The following is a 23,630-nucleotide window of genomic DNA, read 5'->3' on the forward strand; positions in this document are numbered from 1 at the left end:
GGTTTAAGTGTAGCCCTTTCTTCTCTGACCCCTGGCCTGAGCCACTACTGGAGTGTTCTATTGATTGCACATGGAACCAAGATAGTCACCTCTAGGGATGATGGATTGACATCCCATCAGGAAAAAATGTGATTTTGCAAAGGCCTCACCTGGAGCTGAGCCCAGGTGATTGCTGGGATTGAGGACGTCATTAGTACTAATACTGCCATGCCCCATCGGATGGTCATGAATTTGGTCGTTATCAGGGATACGATCACTTACTTGATAGTTTTTTCCATTCCTTACAGGAAAACCTGTCAAAATAGAGCAAATAAACACCTTTGGAGTACGAAGTGATTTGTGCTTACCAAACAGCACAGCCACGTCCATGGCTACATCAGCTGCATCCTCCATTTAAAAAGTTTCACGCACTGCAGTGATAAATGCGTCTACCAGCGTTTTTTTCATTCGCTGCTGCGACCATGGAGAAATCATCCTGGTTATCGGATGGATCAGGGGATGTGATATTAAATCCCCCTGGACGGGCTGCGTCTATGGCGGCATCAGGCTCAGATTTAGATGAGACAGCCTGAGCAGGGGAAGGCAGGAGACACTTCCTCCTGGGCTTTTGCCCATACGCCACTTCCACCCAGGACACTGAGGACTGCAGAACCCCTGTCAGTGCAACCATGGAAGGCTGGCGTTTCTGAGGGACCTGCCACCTCCATGAGGGGGTCAGTGGGGGAGATGTGTTGCTGAAGCTCCATAAGGAAAGGAAGCCCTTGCAATACAAAAACGATCTTTTGGCACCACTAAAGGATCCCCTCAAGGCTCAGGGTACCTATCAGCAGAGAGAGAGAGAGAGATATAACAGGGACCCCCAAAGACACACCCTACCAACTGGAGGAGCACAGAGAATTCAAACCCAGCATTATCATGGATGCTATTTTCCTGTTCATATGTCCCGGACACAGGAAGAAGAAACTAGGGAGGAAGAGGAGGAGTTTTGGCATCCCCACAAGGCTTCAGTTGTTTCCAGCATCTCCCAAGCTAAGGGAAAATGGCCCCTGAGACATCATCATGGCTACACAAACATGGCCGCCAACCGGGAATGGCCACTAACCAAAACTAGCCAAGAGTTCCATGTCCATCTCCTCTTCTGCAGCAGGTTATAAAATGATAGCAATTACCTGGTTACACTCTGCAGCATTTTAAAAAGCAGGCCTCCAGGCATATTTAAATTTATTAAGAACCACAAAGGATATATTGCATGTAACAAAATGCATTTGTAAACCTAGATAATAGCTTGTAAAATTAGTGGTGATATTATCAATGTGCTGCACATAGAATGTGCAGAGAGCAGCGAAGTGGTAGGGATCCAGCAGAAAACTACAGGAGGTGGAGACAAGACCAGTCCTGCAAATAGAGAGTGCAGCAGTGACTGGTCTGAATTACAGGAATCTCCTAAATAAAAGGCAATACGTAGAAGTCATTTCACTCTGGCTTACTGCTCATATCTGGAAGAAATACACAAAAAGGACATCGAAATTCAAGGAAGAACACACGTCTCCCAAAAGACCCATGGAAAGCGAGGTCTTAAAAAAAAAAAGAAATTTTAATAAAATGCCCTAACTGCCACTGCACAACAAAAATAAAATGAGCAATAATTGGTTGGGCAGGACACCTCCTGGGGATCAGTGTGCCAGTACTTTTATATATGTCCAAAAATATGACTGAAGAAACTGTATATAGCCTCCTTAATATTTAAATTTATATATTATATATATTTTATTTTATTTTATTTATCTTATCTATGTGTAGATATGGTTATCCCTCCCTAAACTATCCATTCCATTTTTTATTAAATCAGAAAGTTGCCCTACTTATACAGTCATTGGAAATCCAATGCTGGCCTTTTATGTAACAAAGGGAGATTTCAAGTAACAATTCTTTGCGTGAAAACACTCATCACTACAAAAGAAAAGCATCAATCTGTGTTGAATTTGACCCGATTTTCCTTAAGGGTGGAATGTTCTTTTGCAATGAAAATGATTGTTTAGTGTAATTGATTTCTGTAAAAATAATATCCTTTCATCCAAACAATCATCTTAAACTATCGTATTGTTACATCTTAGAAAAGTATTAGGAAAATGGTACACTTAAGGGGCATATCCATAAAGCTGTGAATGTGACTCATCAAACTTTCACTGGTGGTGAACCACGGTCCTTTAAAACACATGAACAAGGAGCATTTGCCTGCAGTGAATGTTTGGTGAATGTTAGATTCAGGGCTTTATAAAAATGCACCTTAAGACTGTAAAGATGTGTATACATGTTACTATTTTACAACTTCCTTTAGATTAATCAAAGCTATTATAAGGCGAGGGCTTACCTAAACACACTACTCAATTTATATCTGGTTGGGCAGGCTGTTGTACTACATAGCTGTATGTAGATTTAGGAGCCAGTGTCAACAGAGTTTTGTTCACTTCAAGTGGGTTTTACATTCCCATACATATAGGGACACTTACTTTGTTAGTCACAGTGTTAATAGCCATGTTCGGAGAGGCACTTCCAGAGATTATACAATCCATTCCCAAGGAATCTGAATCAATGCTGTAAGGTGTTGAGGCCTGAAATGACAAAAAGGCATCATTGATTTTTGCATCGCAGACATCTAAAAATGCATCAAGTATATGAATAATTTAGATTCGTAAACTCAGAGCATTATATATATATATATATATATATATATATATATATATATATATATATATATATATATATATATATATATAAAGAAAGAAAGAAAAATAAAAGAAACCTTAACTTAGACCGCTGGTTACAAATTGAAACTAAAAGTCAAGACATGCATTTCATATTTAACAGATTCATCGGATGACCTTGATGTCAGTAACACCTTTCTAGAACACTCATATGTGGGCATATGAAAACTGCAGAAGGAAGGAAATAAGATGTAGGAGGAAGGCGAAAGACAAGAAAGCATGGCTGGTTTACAAGAAGAGTGGAGAGTGCCAGAGAGAGAGAGAGAGAGAGAGATGGAAAAAAATATAGTTGGAAAAAAAAAAAAAAAAACACATGAGGGGGAAACACAAAAGTAAGACAGAAATCTTCTAATTAGAGATGCACCAAAATTTTCAGTTCATTGACAGATGCAGCTTCATATCTTCTTGACCATTGGGTTATGCTGCCCCCTACGGGAGTAGGACACTAGGCAAGAAAAAGCTTTCACCATGCCTATGGGGCTGTCCCTGCAGGCATAACCGCACACACTCTGCTACAGCCCCCCAGTTTTGTTGCAAGCAGTGTTTAGAAGACAACAACCCCATTCCTCTCAAATAGAGGGGCGGGTGTTGCGTCTGTCAATAAACTTTAGAGAAAAAGGATTTTACAGTTAATCAAAAATCCAGCTTTCTCTATCGTTCATTGACAGACGCAGCTTCATATCTTCCATATCTTCTTTGGGACCATTGGGACGTCCCAAAGCAGTATTTGCATGGGGGGTGGGAAAAAACAACACAAAGAAGAACATTATTTCCCAAGGCTAAAACGTAGCCAACCAGGTTACAAGGAGCTCAACCAGAACAACTGGAGTTTACCGAGAAAAAACAAACATACACCGTCAAAAGAGAAAAAAGTTCTCTTTTAGACAGCAGCCTGCAAAATCTTGCGGCCAAAAGAGGCATCCGAGGATGCCAACACATCCACCTTGTAGAATTTTATGAACGTGTGCACTGATGACGAAGTTGTCGCCTTGCAAACTTGCATCACTGACTCCTGATGGCGAAAAGCCCAAGAGGCACTCGGCACCCTAGTAGAATGCGCCTTCACCGGGAAAGGAGGAACCTAACCCTTTAGTAAATAAGCCTAAACCACTGTCTGTCTGATCCATCAGGATATGGTCGCAGCAGACGTAGCCATTCCTTTACGAGGTCCTTCCGAAAGGACAGAATAAGAGTCCGATTTCCAGAAAGAGATTCAGTAGCCGCCAGGTAAACTCCAATTGCCCAAACCACATCCAAAGAATGCAAAGCAATTTCCTTGGGATGCTTGGGCTTAGGACAGAGTGAAGGCAGCACAATGTCTTCATTCAATTTGAAATCAGAAACCACCTTAGGAAGAAACGACTGATTAGGTCGAAGTACCACTTTATCTCTGGTGGACCACCAGATAAGGTGAACGGCAAGACAACGCCCCCCAGTTCAGACACCCTACGGACAGAAGTGATAGCCACCAAAATGGCAACCTTCTGAGATAATTTAAGCAGGGGAATTTAAATGTTCTCAAAAGGAGGTTCTCAAAAGAACAGCTAATACCAAATTCAGATCCCACGCAGGTAGTCGAGATCGCCTCGGAGGCGCCATATGACGCAACCCCTGAATAAAAAGGTGCGAATCAGGGCATGTGTAGCTAAAGGACGTTGGAAAAAAACAGCCAAAGCAGACACTTGGCCTTTGATAGTGCTCAAAGCTAAACGCTGTTCAACCCCTTTTTGACGAAAACCCTAGCTACCGAAAACAAGCGAGGGTGCACTTTCAGCGATTCACACAATGAGATGTACGATTTCCATTAGCGATTCACACAATGAGATGTACGATTTCCATCAGCGATTCACACAATGAGATGTACGATTTCCACGTACGATGATAGATCTTCCTGGAAGTAGACTTCCTGGCCTTCAATAGTGTAGGAATCGCAGTTAGAAAGACCTCTATCCCTCAATACCTGGCTTTCAACAGCCACACCATTGAAGCCAGTGACTGTAAAGCAGGATGGAAGATCGGCCCTTGAGACAACAGATCTTCCCTGAGAGGAAATTTCCAAAGAGAGTCTGTGACCAAACTTACCAGGTCTGCGTACCAAGACCGGCGAGGCCAGTCTGGAGCCAATAGAATGACCGGAATGCCTTCCACCTCTATTCTGCGCAGAAGCTTTGGCAGGAGTTTCATCGGAGGAAATGCATAGATTAGCCAATACTGACCCCAAAGAGCCACCAGTGTCTGTGGCGTTGGCCAGAGGATCTCTCGACCTGGCCACAAAACTCTGAACCTTCTTTGTTGAGTCGAGAAGCAAACCGGTCGACATCAGGTGTCCCCCACCGGACACCCAGGAGGTGAAACACCTCAGTGTGTAGGGACAACTCCCCCTGATTCAAGATGTGACGGCTTAGGTAATACGCCTGCCAGTTCTCCACACCTGGGACGTGCACAGCAGAGAGCTGGGATAAACTTCTCTGCCCAGTCCAGAATCTCAGCCACCTCCCGGGCCATCAAGACACTCTTGGTGCCCCCTTGTTAATTCACGGCCGTGGCATTGTCCGATTGAATCCAGACAGGGTATCCTTGCAGACGATCCCTGGGCGTAGCGCTTCCCCAGCACTCCTCGCTAGCCACACAGGCTGGCGTCCGTGGTTACAACAGTCTACTACAACGGAAGGAAGGACTTACCCTAACAAAGTGATGACAAGTGAATCCACCACAGAAGAGCAGACTTTGTGCGGTGACTCAACTAAATTAAATTGTCCAAGGATTTTGGATCCTTGTGCCATTTCACAAGAATCTCCTTTTGTAAGGGTCTCGAACCGCCTCGACGGTTGATACCATAAGGTTGATACCATAAGCCCGCATGCAAGTCCGCAAAGACTGCCAACACTGGAGCCAGCACCTTGGTAAATACCCTGGGGGCGGAGGCGAGACCAAAGGGTAACGCCGCAAATTGATAATGCTCCTCTCCTATAGCGAAGCGGAGAAAACGCTGGTGTCCAGCATAGATAGGGATGTGTAGAGGCCAAAAAGTCTCCCTGGTGTAGGGACGCCACTACCGTGCGAGTGGACTCCATTTGAGACCTCTGTACCCGCACAAAGCGGTTCAAAGCCTTGAGGTCCAGGATTGGACGTACTTTGCCTTCCTTCCTGGGCACAGTAAACAGGTTTGAATAAAACCCCTGAAAACGTTCCTGAGAGGGAACTGGCACAATCACCCTTTGCGACAGCAAATCTTGTACAGCCGCTCAGGGATCCCTTAAACGGTCTGGAGACAGGTGCAGGTTGGACGGGAAGAACCTGTCCGATGGTCGAGACCAGAATTCAAACTTGTACCCTGATCGGATCAGTTTGTGAACCCATTTGTCCTGAAACAAGAAGTATATGGTTCCGGAAAGAAGCAAAGACGTCCCCCCACCCCAGAATCGGGTGAGGGCACCCCTTCATGCAGACGAGGATTTGTCTGGCTTTGGTTTACCTGACCATGTTTTCTTGAAACTCCCAGAAGACCTGAATGGCTTTCCTTTTTCTTGCAACTCAGAGGTACGAATAAACCGAGCTGTAAAAAAAGGCCCCCCGTTTAGTACGTGGTGCCTTGCCCTTAGAGGATTGAGGGAGAAGAGTACTCTTCCCCCCCAGTAATGCCTTTGATAAACTCATCCAGTGAGTATCCAAAAAACCGCTCCCCCATAAAGGGTAGGTCAGAAAGAGCCTTTTTGGAAGCCTGGTCCGCAGACCAGCTCTTTAACCACACCATGCGTCTAATAGCAATCCCCACCGCAGACACTCTGGCCACCAAGGGACCCGCATCCAGCGACGCATCACACGCTCAATCAGCCCGGGGAGAGCTGTTCCGCTTCCAAGACACTGGACACCCATTCAGTGACAGCCTATGACACCAGGGTGGTCACAAAAATTGGTTTCAATATTGAGCCGGCTAACACATGTAAATGGCGGGACAGAGACTCAATCCGCCTATCAACGGGGTCCGTAAAAGCCGGGGATTCTTCCACCGGGACCACAGTAGAGACTTATTCAATCAGGAAACTGGGTGATCCACCGAGTGAAAACCTTATCTGCGAAGGGAAAACTGTTTAAAACGTTTGGGCACCACCATTTGCTTGATGTGCCCCCACTGTTCACTGGCAATTTTGTCAAAAAGTTACGGGCAGGGAAACACTCTGTGCGATTTCTGGGATTTGCGGGTGCCAAAAGACACCTGCGTTCCTGACACTGTAGACTCATCCGCCATTTTTAAAGTTTTCCCGTGCAGCGGCTGACTAGGATAGGTCCTCTTCACCATCAGAATGTGATGGCATAGAGCCACCAGGGTGGGGTGCGTCTGCAGTGGCCATATCTGCCTCAGAATCCGAAGATACAGCAGAAGGCGGCAAAGTCAGAGGGCGTTTAAGGCTAGCGTTCCTCATTAAACACTAAATCCACCTTTAATACCAGTCTTTTCAAGACTGCTATACAATCTGATATAGGCTGCTACCCAGAGGGTCCTGCAGCCACACAGAGGGTGTAAAATTTTATCCTGGGACTCCATTTACACTGGAGTAAAAACAATGCAGTGTCACTTTAAAAAAAAGTCGCAAAAACGCAATCGCACTGCTCCACAGCAAGTCCAAGCCTAACAGTCTGCCAGCAGTGTGTGTGAGGTAACTGACAAGAGACCCCCAAAAAAACGTTACCAAACCAATCAGGAGGCTTGCAGAAACAGTACAGCAAAATGAAACGATCTGACACAGGAAGTGAAATTCACCTGGGTCATGCCTAGAGTATCCAGAGTCTGCCTGTGCTGTCCAGTATGTGGACTACAAAAAAAACGGCCGTCCCATGCATTCCTATGGGGAAATTTAAGAAAATGGCTGCCCATGCATTACAATGAAGATTTTTTTTAACATCAATGCAGAGCAAATCTACAGCAAAATGGCGGCCCCTGCGGTGAGCCATGTGGTCTCCAGGACCCCCGGAGAGGTCAGCAAACAAAGTGATCGGATGGTCCCCAGAAGGTGACCCCACCAGAACCGTGGGCAATATATCTGCCCCCCAGAGGGAGGAACCTGCACGCCCTATAGGATTGGGGGGGGCTGGTATACCCGAGAGGCCAGGGGAACTGAGGGATACCCGAGGGTCCGACTATTCCGAGGAGGGGGCCCACGTCCACCCTGAGAATTGGGGGGGGGGCACTTACCATACCACGATATCAGGTGGGCGCCACTCCGAACAGAGTCTCCCACCTGGGGTGGGGGTGCTGCCAGCCAAGGGGGACATGCGTTCCAGCGAGACGGTCCACTCGCGGGCTCGCCCGCGTCCAATGGGGCTCTATAGTGGTGAGGCCTAGTGCTGAACTATAACCTGCTCACGCTCGCTGGCCAGGCTGGGAGACCAAAAGGATCTCTGGTCTATGCAGCTTATTATATAGCCATTAGGGGTGTGCCCTAGCGGTGACGCCATCAGGAGGCCCCACCCTCTTGTCACAGATGTCACAGAGGCCACGCCCCTAATGGCTATATAATAAGCTGCATAGACCGGAGACCGGCATAATCACCGGAGACAGCTTCGGAGGAGGACCGGAGGAAGAAGACCAGAGGCAGAAGAGGGGAGGGCAAGAAGGCAAAAGAGCAGAAGTGCAGAGGAGAGAAGACCGGATGAAGATTTTTAATAAACTTCTTAAAACGTCTCCTGTCATTATTTACATACACTGCCTTTTATGGGGTGAATGGGTAGGGGTACAATGTACCCCATATCCATAGGGAGGGGGGCCCCTTGTTAAAGGGGGCTTTCAGATTCCGATAAGCCCTCTGCCCGCAGACCACCAAAACCACCGGCGAGCGTTGTCGGGAAGAGGCCCTTGTTCTCATCTGGCCTGCTTGCTCGGATAAGGGTCTGGTATGGATTTTGGGGGGGACCCCACACCATTTTTTCCAGTGTGGGGCTCCCCACAAAATCCATATCAGATCCGAAGGGCCTGGTTTGGAACCTGAGGAAGACCCCCACGCCGTTTTTTCCCCCCCATTTTGAGGTTGAGTTCCCCCTCAAGATTCTCAGAGCGCAAGTCGCACCACAAGTCGGATCATCCTGATCCGACTTGCGGTGCGCCTTCCAATCAAATCAATGGGCTCCCATAGGGAACCACTGATTTTGAATGGAGGCAGAAAAATTGCTGCTAAAAGCGACGTGCAATAACGCCCATGGAAAAAGCTAATGAAAGCACATTTTTACAGCTCGTTTTTTCTGATGCCCTGTGCGCTTGGGGGGCCTTAGTTCTGTTGTTCAGGAGATTACAGGAGGCTAATATAAAAAGACAACTCTCCATCGCTTATACCAGCTGAATCTAAAATTATTTATTTAGTTCATTATTTCTTTTTTTTTTTTTTTTTAACAAATGCATAACACGAACAAATGGTGTTTTTTTTTTTTTTTTCGGTTTGCCTGAGTCCGTCTTGCATCTTACAGAGGCCATGACAAAACAACCTTGACAAATGCAGGATTCTGCTGCTGACGGGAGAAAATTAAAGACATTTGTCACGCTGTGTGACCACATCGCCAAGAGAAAGGCTCGGCCTGGTCCGATTTCCTCATTCATTGCTGAGTGACAACATATCTCTAAGCGGCTGCGTTAGGTCTGCTCTCTGAAATGTCTTGCATAGTTTCTTTTATTGCCTGAGTATGCATTTGCATAGTTTCATTCTCAGCTGTAGATAATGTCACTATGATGAAGTCACCTATATGTACAGGCTTTTCCACTCCACTCTGGAGCTGCAAGTGGCTCCCTGCTCAAGAACAACTGCCAGGCAGGGCAGCACGTGTTTAACCCCTACATGTCCAGGAGGCTTCTCTTCATTGCCAGAAACAATGAACTTTGAAGCCTCCAACCCTTTTGCTACTGGGCCTTTTTAACCCACATATTAAAACTTTTGGCCTTGAAAATGGGATTTAAAACCCACAATACAATTTATTTTCTAAATAGAAAAAAATGTAATCCAGGATGAAATTAGAAGCACTATGTAGGCAGGTTTTGTGCTATTTTCTAAAAAAGCCATTTAATATAATAGATAGGAGTTCTGCCAGGTGTCCAGGTACAGTGCAGCAGCCACCTTCTCTGCATCCCTCACCCATTAAAAGGCAGAGACAGGTCTACATACCCGCTCTCCAGATCGCGGCCTCTTCTTTGGCCGAGCTGGTAGCGCATCCTCCTTTGGATTTGTGTCTATTGCCCAATAGGAACCCTAGAAAAACAAAGCAAAACAATGAGTGCTTTTTAGTTGCGGCAGGCTGCAAATATGGTTTATCCCCATAACTCTACCTGAGAAAACTTTACAATCACATAAAGTAGTCATTTATTCTTTACAAAAGAGGAATTTGTCAAATATGGTTATTGAAGATCCTTTAGTCATAAATCAAGTCATCTTTGGGCTACCTAAAGGACAAGCTCACTTTCTGGAATATGTTACACCCATATTTAGGGTGCAACATGCCCCAGATCTGCCCCCCACACCCTCGAAATCCCCCTCCCTGTGACAGAAGGCAGGGGATCCTCTCCCCACACACCCACTGTGACATTTTGAAAAAGGCATGGCAATGAAGAGCTTTACCCAGAGCCACGTCATTCATTAACAGGAATCTGTAAATGAACGAACTACAAGTCCTGTCTGCCACCGTGGCAGATGGCTTGTAGTTCTCAATGGACAACAGCCAACAGCTCTGCAACAGAAAGCCCATACACATGTATGGGCAACAGAGTTGAAAGCAGGACATTGCACCAAGATTAGTGGTTTGCAGGTGCAATGCTCTGCAGACTCCTGTAAAAAAAAAAAAAAAAAATCATGCAATTTTTTTTCCCTGCAAAAATGCGTGTGTTTATTATTTTTTCAAAAAGGTGAACCTAGCCTTTAAGGCATTACTATCTATTTGTAGTCTCTGGTCACACATGCATTTACCTTAAACTATATAGTGGAAGGGCCTGCCTGATTGCGTTTAGATTGAAAGTGTTTAGGTTTGACCTCATTATATAATTTTGGTAAACCTAAAAGGAGATTGTACAAGAAAATTGTATAATGTATGGCCAGTCTAAAGTCAGCCATAGACAAAGCGGTTTCTTTCGGCAACCACAGGTTCCACGGAAAGAAAATTGCTTGATTTCCCAATCAACACAATTAGTGTTGATGGGGAAATCTTTCCTGCAGAGCCACTGTTTTCTTTCAGCGGAGGGAACCTGTCCCCGCCGGGAAGAACACAGTGACTACTGCTAGCTGCTATAAAATAATGCCGTACAATGTGACAAGCTGGTTGTAACCAAGTTGATCGATTGATCAACTTGGGTACATTTAGCCTGCCTATACATGGTCGGCTTGAGGTTTCTATAGCAGCTATCCTATCTCATGGCTGAGATCAGTGCAGTGATGATAAGCATCTTGCTTTTCGCCACAACCAGATGAATCATCAGTTATCAAACTTGTGCTGAGCAGGAGATAAGTTAGTCTCTGTGGGGAGAGGGTTTATGCACACTGCAGTTCAAAAAAAAAAAATAATAAAAAAAAAGCTACTTTTACAGGCATTTGAGCTTTTATTTTAGCTTGAAGAAGCTTTTTTTTTTTTTTTTTTTTTTTTTTAGCTTTCTTTTTTCACAATCACTCCCCCCTTTGTGTTTGAGTTTTTTTTTTGTTTTTTTTCTCCAAAAAGAGCTTTTTACCTGTTTTTGGTCACTTAGGCGATAGCAGCTCTCAAAAACGCGAGTTTAGTGGGGTTTTTTTTTTTCTGCCTGTAAGAGTACATGCCTGTAAACCCCTGAAAAAGCCATAGTGTGCATGCACACATTGGCAAACATGGAGGGAAGTTTCCAGGCAGAAAAAATAGGAGCCTAAAAACGCTCAAAAGCCTGTAGGAGCCGCTCCTTTGAGGTTCTTGGAGATGCAGTGTGCATGAGCCCTAACCAGGCTGACATTTCAGGGTACACATGATAAACACATTCAAAAGTGCTTGATAGAAGTTGCACCCGTTTGTCTTGAACAATATAATATTTAAACAAACGGACCCCCCCCCCCCCTGCCAGAAAGGTATTAGTCATTTTTTTGACCGGGTAGCTTGATCTAAGTTTTGTTATCCCAGCAACCTGGTCACTTTAAGACCCTGACCTGGAATAGCAAGTGAATATTTAAGACACTTGACAGGCACATACTTGTTGTCAGGTCATTGACTTGCCATGAAGTGAAAGAAGGAAGGACAAGGATGACAAGGCCCAGATGATGCAGCTTCAACAGCAAGTCAACAATCACATCAATCTTATATCTGTGCTCACTAATCCTTTTTGATTACCACACATAATTAATAGATGTATATTAATGTACATCTCTCTAGGTACCGCTCTAAAAGTGACATTAATGCAGGAATGCAGCCAGTTACCTTTCCAGGGTCGTCCTTGGATCGAGGCACTTTCAGAAAGCACTTATTCAATGACAGGTTGTGTCGTATAGAATTCTGCAGACAGAAAACACACAGAGGTGACTTGTCAGCATTCTATTATAATAAGACATCACTGAGGAGCTGCCATCCAAAAGATTACATCCAGAAATGCTTTGATGACATTTGTGCGGCACAATGCACCCGGGCCAGAATTAGGAGGTCAAATAAGGTAAGGAAGTAAGGTTTCTTTTACGCTGGTTAGGTCTTTAGGTTCAACCTAAAATTTAGCCGCACTTTTCAAGATATTCGGACATCTTTCCCATCATGCAGGTTTTGAGAGCTTCAAACATCATTGTGATGCTATTGATTACCGGTAGGTTTCTAGTTGTACAGATTCTGAAGCGGAGTTCCACCCAAAAGTGGAACCTGCGCTTATCTGTCTTGTTCCCCCCGCCCCCCCCACCGTTGCCACATTTGGCACTTTGAGGGTTGGATACCCGTTTTTTGACAGGTATTCTGTCCCCACTTCCGTTGGACCTCGCTGCGGTACGCCCCGAAGTTTGCCCCCCTCCTCCTCCTCCCCCTCTTGCCAGGTCAGTAAAAGAGCATAGCACGCTTCGCACATGCACAGTAGGGACCAAGGCTTCACTGTCAAGTTCCCTTTCCAGCAATGGCGGCGGAAGAACCCGACAGCCACATCAGCTTCGGTGCCGACATCGCTGGATTCCAGGAAAGGTAAGTGTCCTAATATTAAAAGTCAGCAGCTACAGTATGTATGAGAGGATCAATGTTTTGATTTATTTTTTTGCCCAGCACAAGGTAGACACACCCAATTCAGGGCTGATGCCAATTTGCTAAAGAAAAAGAGCAAAGTGATGGCATTTGTGGAAAGCCAATCAAACTAATGATACATACCTTGTTAAATATTCCCCTTTTACTCCTACCTACATACCTTTCGCAGCCAGCACCACAAATTCCCAGTGTCTACTGATATCAAATGCCAGGGGGAGCGGATATGCCACCCTCTTCACTATGTGACAGTGATCTGACCTAGGCATTGGCTACTTAAATAGATCACTGTCACATGGGAGGAGATCACAAGCTCCCCGAAACACAGAAGCACCGGGTATTTTTGCCAGCTTCAGTAGCTGAAGAAGCAGTGGAGGAATGCTGGTAAGGGAAGTTATCAGTGGGTCAGGAGGACCTGACTGGGCAAGGTAACCGTGTCTATTTACTCAAAACAATGTGATTTGAAAATCCTGACATTCTATTGACTCCTGTAATGTGCAAGTTCTAGTAAAAGGGTCCATTTTAGGAAATGTCAAAAAGGAGGGGCAAATCCATATAGCTGGGGTTCCCAAAAATGTGTCATCTGATGCTTGGAGTCACAACAAGATTGCATACTTCTTGTTCAAGGCCTACAATGGCAAACAGTGGCCAGCCAATATCTAGATGAACACTGAGAACTAACAGGAAGGGTACAACCCCAGAAGTACCAATACCTTGAATTTACAAGCAATCCTTTTTCATTGCTTAAGTTGACCAAGGAGGATTTGAAACTCGGTTGATTCAGCAGGGACAGGCTGATTGTACCAAAGTTGATCCATCAATTGACATGAGTATGACTAGCGTGTCTGATTTCTAGCATGTGATTATTGCCATAGATGCTACCAACAATTCTGTGCTCCTTGCAGGGATGGCTCCTCGCTCCCCCAGTCGGGACAAAACCGCTTCCTGGGAGGGATTCCCCCATCAATACAGACTGTGTTTATAGGGGAATCAAGCTATTTTCTTTCCTACAACTCATGGTTGCAAGAAAGAAAATCATAATCTGTGGCTTGCCTTAAGTTCTCATTCAATCAGATCTTGTTGTGAAAAAGGGGCATTTTCTAAGGCGCCGCTAGACCAGCCCCTTTCAACCAGGGTGCCTTCAAGTTTCTTCAGGGGTGCTTTGGCAAAATCCCTAGAAGATTTTCTTTGGAAGAATAAATCACCTCAAACGTTGGGTGTCCTTCGTGTGGATGTTGCTGCATTATGTAAACTTAGTTTCGTTTTTGACATTTTAGAATGGGGTACCTCACAATTGCGGAGAATTTTAAAGGGTGCACTGACTGAAAATAGGTTGAGAAACACTGCTCTAGACATCTGAGGGCAGTTGGACTGTACATGTTACCTACCTCTCAAATACTGGGGTTCAAGTGAACAAAACAGTGAAGGCGAATAAGAGCAGTGGTAGATGCTTCTAGCACCGTTCCCCACTGAAGATATAGAGAAAGGGTAAGGTTTCCAAACCTGCCACAACAACTATTCTCCCTAGAAGCAGGCATCCGTGGGGAAGACTCCACAGACATAAGACCGTCCGAAGACAACATTTATTGCAGTTATGTTGTCTTATATTCAGAAATTTGGTTTTTTTTTTTTTTTTTTACAAGTCATCCACTTTATGCTCACCTGGAACAGCTCTAGAGGCTTTACTACTGGGGTATAAAAAAAAAAAAAAATTGTGCCACGCCAACTTGGCATCGTTTGTTATCAGCTATACAAGGCTTGATCTGATGAATAAGACCAGAGAAAACTGCCAGACTTGCATTTATATCCCAGTGAAGAGGATGTAAGGGAGGTTAAAGTACTGCATCATAAAAGCTACTTTTGTGGATCTACTATTCGAAAACAGATCGTTTAACCCCTCCAGTGCTCAGCATTCCCCCTACACGCTCCATGGCATAGCAAAGGTGTTAATTACCATCCTCGCTGGTGATAATACTTGGCATGCCCGCGGCTGTTGCTGAGTCATAGTATGGAGCAATTCTGCAGAATGAAAAGTAAACGTGCCAAAAAAACAGCAAAATACATCATTTTAACTCTTCTGCTGGAATGGGTTCATCTGCCATAAACATTTATAAAGTAATATAAAGTATTATAAAGTATTAGACCTATTTCTGGGATGCACCTACCTTGTCTATTACTGCTTGGCCTATTGAGTGCACATAGGACTGGCCATAGATACCTCTCTTTCGATCAGAAAAAAACAAACAGATTTCCCCATCCACACATGCGAAGTGGACGAAGGAATTCTCTCCGTTGTACTAATGTATTCTGACAGCAGGACTCCATTGTCAAACGATAAATTGATTGTAAGTCAACTTCAGTTGAGCAGGAACGGCTACAGATGGACTGAAATGTGGACAGTCCCTGCTGAATTGGTTGAATTTTGAGCCATCTCTGGGCAGATTTAAAGCAGGGATCCTCTAAAAAGGGGAAGCTCCACTTGTTCGCACCCTCCCCTGCCACATTTGGCACCTTTTGCAGGGGGGCAGTGGGTACCTGGTTTTGACAGGCACCCGCAACCACTTCCGGGGAAGATTGTCACGGCAATCTTCAAGCATTTCCAGCCCCTGCTCCTTCCCCCCCCCTTCCACTGCCTTCTGGGACACACACACACAGGTCCCAGAAAACAGGACCATCTAGAAAGCGCAGTGAAACTCGCCCATGAACAGTAGGAAACCGGGTGCTGCCACCGCGAGATCCTTATATTAAAAGTCAGCAGCTACAGTATTTGTAGCCAACTTTCTCTCCCCCCCCCCCCCCAGACTAGAGCTTCTCTAACTATAAAGCCTCGTACACACACTACGAATTCCCGCCGACCGGTCGTCCGTCTTTTGTCCAGAGTGGTGTCTGTTGGTTGGAATGTGCTCTAGACTGCACACTAATTTTGTCGTCCGACAGAATTCTACTTCAGAAGTGATGTCATGTGTTGGATTGCTTTCTATGTGTTCTTTCATCTCTGAGCATGCCTAGTCTTGCTCATAAGATTTTTCCCCGTGGAAATCTGTACTAATGAGACGAAAATCGGATGTTGTGTTGACGGAGGACAAAAATTTTAATGCCTGCACATCAGGATTTTGTCAGCCGAAAAGTCGGAGTTGGCTGTCGAAAGCACCATACTAACAATCCGAAAATCGGCAGATCGGTCGTCAAACAAAATTTCCCTTCCGAATTTCTTATCGTGTGTACGGGGCTTTAGAGTGACTCTCCTGTCTGCTTGTCCCCTAATCCCAGTGCCCCAGCCTCAAGTACCTTCCCCTTTCCACCAAGTAGCTCACAAAGCAAATACTTCCACTGCTGTCCCAATTTCACCTTGCAAGTGACAAGCTTTAGAATTTAAAAACCAATGAAGTTTCTGACCTCCTAAAAATGCTAACTGCTTGGCTCTCAAGCATATTGAATGGCGCCAATACTTTGAGTCATCACCAAGAAAATCCAGGTGACTAGGATTATTAGAATGAACTGCACCGGTTGCACCTGCAAGAACAAAAATGGCAGCCACAACTTGCAGGTTGACTTTAAAGCTGAATTCCAGCACTCTTACCTGCTCAAGTACAATCCCAATTCCAAAAAAGTTGGGACGCTGTGTAAAATCTACAGAAGGCAATGATTTGCTAATCTACTAAACCTATATTTTATTTAAAAAAGAAAAAACATAGCAAACTGAGAATTTACAGTTTTTAGAAAGAAAAAAAAAAAAATAACTCTGAAATTGATGGCAGCAACACAACTCAAAAAAGTTCAGACAGGGCCATGTTTACCAGGGTGCAGCATCCCCTTTCTTTTAACAATCCGTAAAATGTTCAGAAAATGAGGGGAATGGTTGCTGAAGTTTTGGGGGAGGAATGTTGTCCCATTCTTGACAGATATAGAATTCTAACTGCTCAACATTCCCGGTCGTCTGTTATATTTTTTGCTTCAAGATGCATCAAATATTTTCAATTGGTGAAAGGTCTGGACTGCAGGCAGGCCAATTAACCACTCGGACTCTTCTACTACGAAGCCATGCAGTATGCAGGTTAGCAATAAATATGAAAAAGCCTGAAAAAGACGTCGTCTGGATGGGAGCATATGCCGCTCTAAAACCTGGATATATCTTTCAGCATTGATGGTGCTTTTCCAGATGTGCAAGCAGCCTATTTCATGAGCACTAATGCACCCGCATACCATCAGAGATGCCGGTTTTCGAACTAAGCACTGATAACCCACCAGAAGGTCCCGGCTCCTCTTTAGTCTGAAAGACGCAGTACCCATAATTGCCAGAAAGATTGTCAAAATTTCAATTCGTCTGAACACAGAACAGTTTTACACTTTGTAACAGACCATTTTAAATGAGCTTTGGCCCAGAGAAGAAGGCAGCATTTCAGGATCATGTTCAGATATGGCTTCTTCTTTGCGTGATGGGGCTTAAAACTTGCATTTTTGGATGGTGCAGTGAACGGTGTTAACAGAAAGGGATTACCATCACAGAATAAGTTCTGTATAATGCAGTGCAGTCTGAGGGCCTGATGATCACACGCATCTAGTTTTGTGTTTCGGCCTTGTTACTTGCGTACAGAGATTTCTCCAGATTCTCGGAAACTTTTGATGACATTATAAAAACTATAGATATATTTAAAGTCTTTGCAAGTTGGCAAATCTGTCTGGCAAATCATTGCATTCTGTATTTATGTAGATTTTAGAGAAACTACCCAACTTTTTTGGAATTGGGAATATAAATTTGTCCACCCAGACCGGAGATTGCCAGCCCTACCAGACTGGAAATCTGGCTTTGTTATGCTGCAGTTAAATCACCAGGTCTCTTCCCTGTCCCCAGCATGTGACTGGACACAGTAAAAGGAGATACCACAAACAGATTAGCTGATCTTCCTGCTATCTTCTACTATCAGCATGCTAGCACATGTAAATACAGACCACCTGAATGAGCCCCCAAGAATGCCCATTTTCTTATCAGCCCAAGGAATGTTTTATAGTCGATTGCAAAAGGATGAAATAAAGCCACAATTTAGGGTAATTTAAAGTGGTTGTAAAGGCAGACTTTTTTTTTTTTAATCTTAATGCATCTTTTGCTTAAGATTGAAACCACGCTAAGTGGAAAATAATTAATTAGATAAGAATGTTTGGATTACACCTATATATAGGGAGTCACATGAATATATACATGAAATAACCAGAGTCATGTTTAAGATATGGGAAACGATATATAGACAAGCTAAATGAGTATATAATTCACCACTAATACCATTAGAAGGCACAAATTTTTTTGCACCTGGGAATGAGAAAAACAAGTTGGTAATTGGATCAAAAACATGCAGTTAAGTCCCGATTCCCACATCGCTTTCAACTCGCAGGCAGTTCACAGTGCCATATGCGAATCACTGTGGGTTTCAATACAAAGTTAACGACAACCCCAGACCAGTTTGCATAATGCAGCGCAAACTGTCAGTTCGGACATGAATTGGACCGCATAGGTGGGAACACCCATACGATCCGATTCTGGTGCGGACCCAAAAAAGGGTCCTGTGCGAATTGTGTCTGAATGCAATGCGAATTCAGCCATACAATCTGTATGGCTGAATTCGCATCGCACAGACATCGCGTGTGATTTGCAGAGCAGGGAGAAAATCTGTCTCTGAATGAATGTGGAGATATTCCTAGTTAAAACATTTAAAAAAAAAACATTAGAACTGAGAAAGATTTGAACCTAGTGGAAAAAAATATGTAATCCACAATTAAAAGTAAAACATGGTATATCCCAGATATACAAAATGCTAACTGAACTAGCAGGTCTGAGAAGGCCTCCATTCATAGAGACATGGGAAAAAGCGATAGAAACACGACTAAAAGAACAGGAAGTAGATAGAATATTGAGTGCTATTCATAGTTTAGTGGTTGATGTAAACACAATGAACTATAAATGTCTCCCGAGATGGTACACAACACCGGTAAAAGCACAGAAATGCCAACCAGAGAAATCTTCACTATATTGGAGGGGATGTAACATGAAAGATATAATTGCCAACATTTGGTGGGACTGTCCAAAGATCTGGGAATATTGGCAGAAGAACCAACAACTTATTGGGGAGATTACAGGAGTAAATATCATTGATGACCCATGGGTATGCTTATTTCATAAATCAAACAAACAAAAAAAAAAAATATATAAAAAGCACAATAGTACCAAACTTGAGAAATGCAGCCAAGCGGGCAATCCTGAAAAAAAATGGTTAGACCCGGAAAGCCCCACATTTAAGAGATTAGTTTAAAAGAATCAAATAAATAAAATAAATTATATATATATATATATATATATATATATATATATATATATATATATATATATATATATATATATATATATATATATATATATATATATATATATATATATATATATATATCTATATATACACACACACATACACATATATATACACTGTATATATATATATGTATGTGTGTGCGCATAACACTTTTTTTTCAATCTTCCTCTGTCCAATGTCTGTTCTTTTGCCCATCTTAATATTTTCCTTTTATTGGCCAGTCTCAGATATGGCTTTTTCTTTGCCACTCTGCCTAGAAGGCCAGCATCCCGAAGTCGCCCCTTCACTGTGGATGTTGAGACTGGCATTTTGCGGGTACCATTTAATGAACCTGTCAGTTGCGGACCTGTGAGGCATCTATTTCTCAAACCAGACACTATAATGTACTTGTCCTCTTGCTCAGCTGTGCACCGGGGTCTCCCACTTCTCTTTCTATTCTGGTTAGAGCGCGTTTGTGCTGTTCTCTTCAGTGTCTTGGCAATTTCTCGCATGGAATAGCCTTCATTTCTCAGAACAGGAATAGACTGTTGAGTTTGAGAAGAAACTTCTCTTTTTCTGGCCATTTTGAGAGAAAAATTTAACCCACAAATGCTGATGCTCCAGATACTCAACTAGCTCAAAGGAAGGCCAGTTTTATAGCTTCTCTAATCAGTACAACCATTTTCAGCTGTGCTAACCTAATTGCACAAGGGTTTTGTAATCATCAGTTAGCCTTTTAACACTATAGGCTAACACAATGTACCATTAGAACACAGGAGTGATGGTTGCTGGAAATGGACCTCTGTACACCTATGTAGATATTCCAATAAAAATTAGCCGTTTCCAGCTAGAATACTCATTTACCACATTAATGTCTAGACTGTATTTCTGATTAATTTACTGTTCTCTTCATTGAAAAAAAACAGTGCTTTTCTTTTAAAAATGACATTTCTAAGTAACCTCAAACTTTTGAACGGAAATTATACACACAAACATATACATGTATATGTGTATACTTGTGCAGGAGCGGATCGCACAAGTGTGTACCGCTGTGCGATCCGATCCTGATGCGGCTGCAAAAATGCCTCCTGTGCGTGTTTGCTCCGGGTGCAATGCGAATTTAGCCATACAAACTGTATGGCTAAACTCGCACCGCACAGCTGATCGCATGTAATGTCAGAGCAGTGCGCTCCGACATTACATGCGAACCCGGCACTCGCAGAAGTGTGAACCGGGGCTGAAGGGTTTTTTGAACAATTATAAACAAAATCTGTTCCAAGTCTGTCCTCATTTATATACAATGCAATATAGAGAAAAAGGTGCCGAAAAGGCATGTCATTTTACTGTGCTTATGATGTATTTATGATGTATTTATGATGTATTTTATCATAGGCCAAGTGACTCAAAAAGCGCATCAAAAACATAACGCAGGTGCGTTATTGATGTGTTTTCAATGCATTTCAAATGGGGAGGTGCGTTTTGTTGCCTTTTTTAACGGATCAAAAATGCAGCAAGCAAGATATTTAATACCCCAACAGCAGCGCAACGGATCAGTGTAAAGACATACATATAATTTAAAGGGATGCATTTTTCTTGAGCTTTTCCTATGCTAAAGGTGCCAATAATGGCCAACAATAAATTCGTATTCATTTGAAGTGGTTAACTCACTACAATGTAACTATACAATCCCATCTGTAAAATAACATTATGTGTCCCAGTGTCTGTTATGTAAAAAAAGATGCAGATTTCTACATTATATCAGAGCGTCTTTTCCGGCACTCACGTGACGCCTCAGCTCTCCTCAGCTGAAAGCTATAGTGGGAGGGGCCGAGAACTCCCGCTGATATCAGCTTGGGAGGAGAGGGAGAGGAGAGAGGCAAGAGGGCCGAGCTGTCATGGCATCTTTTTTTATATAAACACAGACACTGGGACACAATGTTATTTTACAGAGGGGACTGTATGGTTATTCTGTAGTTATTAAAGCAGCGGGAGAGGAGGGCTGGGGAGTGGATGGAGCTGACAGGCAGGGAGGGGGAAGGGGGGGAGAGCAGAGCTGCGGATGATGAAGGCACGTAAACTGACCAAGGTGTCCGGGCTCAGCAGCCATGATAAACCATGGTCAGTTTACAGGAGGGGAGGGCATATCGAGGCAGGATCAGCCAGATTTTTTAGGTTATATAAGGGGCCAAATTACACAGCACATGCACTGTGCTGTTATTCATGCTTTAAGGGAACAGAATCTTTTTTTTTTTTAGGGTAACAAACGCTTTAACAAATAAAAAGTCATATTTTTATATATTTGTATTATGTTAAAGCGGAAGGATCGTCGCTTTTTACCTTTTACCTACAATAAGGCTTACCTGAAGGTATATTTAATATCTCTTAAACCTGCAAGGTTTAGGAGATATTCGCCCTGCATGCAGCTGCTGACACCAGCGGCTCATGCGCTCTGAAGGCTCCTTGCCGGAAAGTTAACTCCCGCACATGCGCGGGAGTGACGTCTTTGCGGCTCTGGCCACTCACAGCGCCGGAGCTGCCGACCCAGGAAGAGACACCGAGGGAACATGACAGCTCCCTCAGCGGTGTCCGGTCGACCGTATCAGGGTTTTGTTTTAAGGTAAATATTTCATAATGAGCTAGTATGCGATGCATACTAGCTCATTATGCCTTTGTCCTGCAGGGTTTGTTTGTTTGTTTTTGTTCGGTGAGGATACAACCGCATTCATTTTTTTTCTTTTTAAAATTATGACAAATAGAGCTGCCCAGCCTCCTCATAAACAAAGAGAACTATGCAGTATTTTTCTCTGCTAGAGTGGGTAGAATAGGGCAAAAAAAAAAAAAAAGTTATGCTGTATGTGTTAGATGTGAATGGGGGCATGAAATATAAAGCAGGTCTTATAACAAAGTGGAAATACACTTTAGCTTGACAGAAGCTAGTGGATGTTTAATACCATTGGAGACTGCGCAACGCCTACTGTTCTGATTCAACTTAACCTTATTAGTGAGATAAAGTAAACAGGAAGCGCAACCTGCTTATGCAATGAGCAAATAGGTCTGTTCCCATGAACATACTGAATGTAATTAAAAGCGATTCCTAGGAATAAGGTTGTAAAAACACTTGCACACTTTGATAAGATTACTGTATTTGCAGTTTGCTGATCATTGCATATGCACGCCTAAAAAATTTTTTTGAAAAGGCTATAGGTCCACTCTGAAGTGACCTCATCCTACCTTTCTGAACTTTGTATTTAGCGGTTTGGTTTGAGTATCCCAATTCCTCTGCATGTCACCCTAAATCTGACATAATATTCTGGCAATACAAAAGGACAAAACTCTCACTTTGGCCTGACGTACGGTGCCAAGGCACGCGCAAGTGATAATTACATTCATCTGCCAGCTTGGTGCCAGTGTTCTAACTATACTGAGATTTATAACTGCTATGTGGAGGCAACAATTGAAACCGGAGAGCTATGCAGCAGATTTGGCATCCCTGTCAAGAGCAGATGCGATCTGAAGGTCAAAGGTCACACCCCCATACAGTTCCCGCATCATCAGAACCCTGCATCCGCCAGTCTTTTCTACCCAGACTTTACAAGGACGAATTTTAATTGCTCATCAGCTGCTCGCTTTAAAGGCCGCGTCTATAAAAACGCAGAGATTTTCAAGAGATGGAGAAGGCCAAAGTTCCCACAATAAAAATGCAATGGCTGGGACACAGCTGTTGTGAGTCTACAGTTATTAAAAGAAACATTTCCCAAAGTCATTTCAGACAGGTGCTCTTCACGATGCCTTTGTCACTCACACGCTTGGTTTTCGCTCTTCTAGGGCATTATTGCTGGCAGAGGTGGGATGGACAAAAAGCTCTTACAATTTATAATACGGAATACATAGCCTCTAATAGCAGTTAGGTCTCTAAATACATTTTATTCATTTATTTAATTCTGACAATGTTGTCTTGGTTCCTGAAGCTGGGAGGTCGGCTAATCTGCTAATTAGCTGATTTCCTAGACCAGACAGCCATATTCATTTATTAGCCAAACACAGCTAGCTTTACAATGATTGGGAGTCAGTGGGAGCCATGCTGAGTCTTTGCCGGCCACATCATTTGAATGGATGTGGTCCAGAAAATAAATTAGCAGACAAATATTCAAAGATTCTCACTGCCTTACTGTTAGACTCTAAAGACACGAGCTACGAGTCAGCGTTTGACATTTAGCAAATTGACACGACTCCAGGACATGTGCAGGATATTTATTTCTGCAAGCAAAAAAGTGTGCCCGTTTCAGAAGGGGCAAGGTTGTGAGCATAAAGGGAAGGAAGGGGGCTTCAGGCA

At 43.5% G+C, this 23,630-nt stretch overlaps 1 protein-coding gene across 1 annotated transcript in view; it reads right to left on the reverse strand.

Annotated features, from left to right (window-relative positions):
* Positions 1-23,630, reverse strand: part of FOXJ3 (forkhead box J3) — a 107,354-nt gene that overhangs the window by 50,871 nt on the left and 32,853 nt on the right. Inside the window, exons 2-4 of the mRNA XM_082273187.1 lie at positions 12,171-12,245; positions 9,914-9,997; positions 2,511-2,612 (exon numbers count right to left, since the gene is read on the reverse strand). Coding sequence (XP_082129313.1) covers positions 2,511-2,612; positions 9,914-9,997; positions 12,171-12,245 — 261 coding nt within the window. The remainder of the gene's footprint in view (positions 1-2,510; positions 2,613-9,913; positions 9,998-12,170; positions 12,246-23,630) is intronic.

This window comes from Pelophylax lessonae, assembly GCF_965119305.1.
Source record: "Pelophylax lessonae genome assembly, chromosome: 12".
Lineage (NCBI taxonomy): Eukaryota > Metazoa > Chordata > Amphibia > Anura > Ranidae > Pelophylax > Pelophylax lessonae.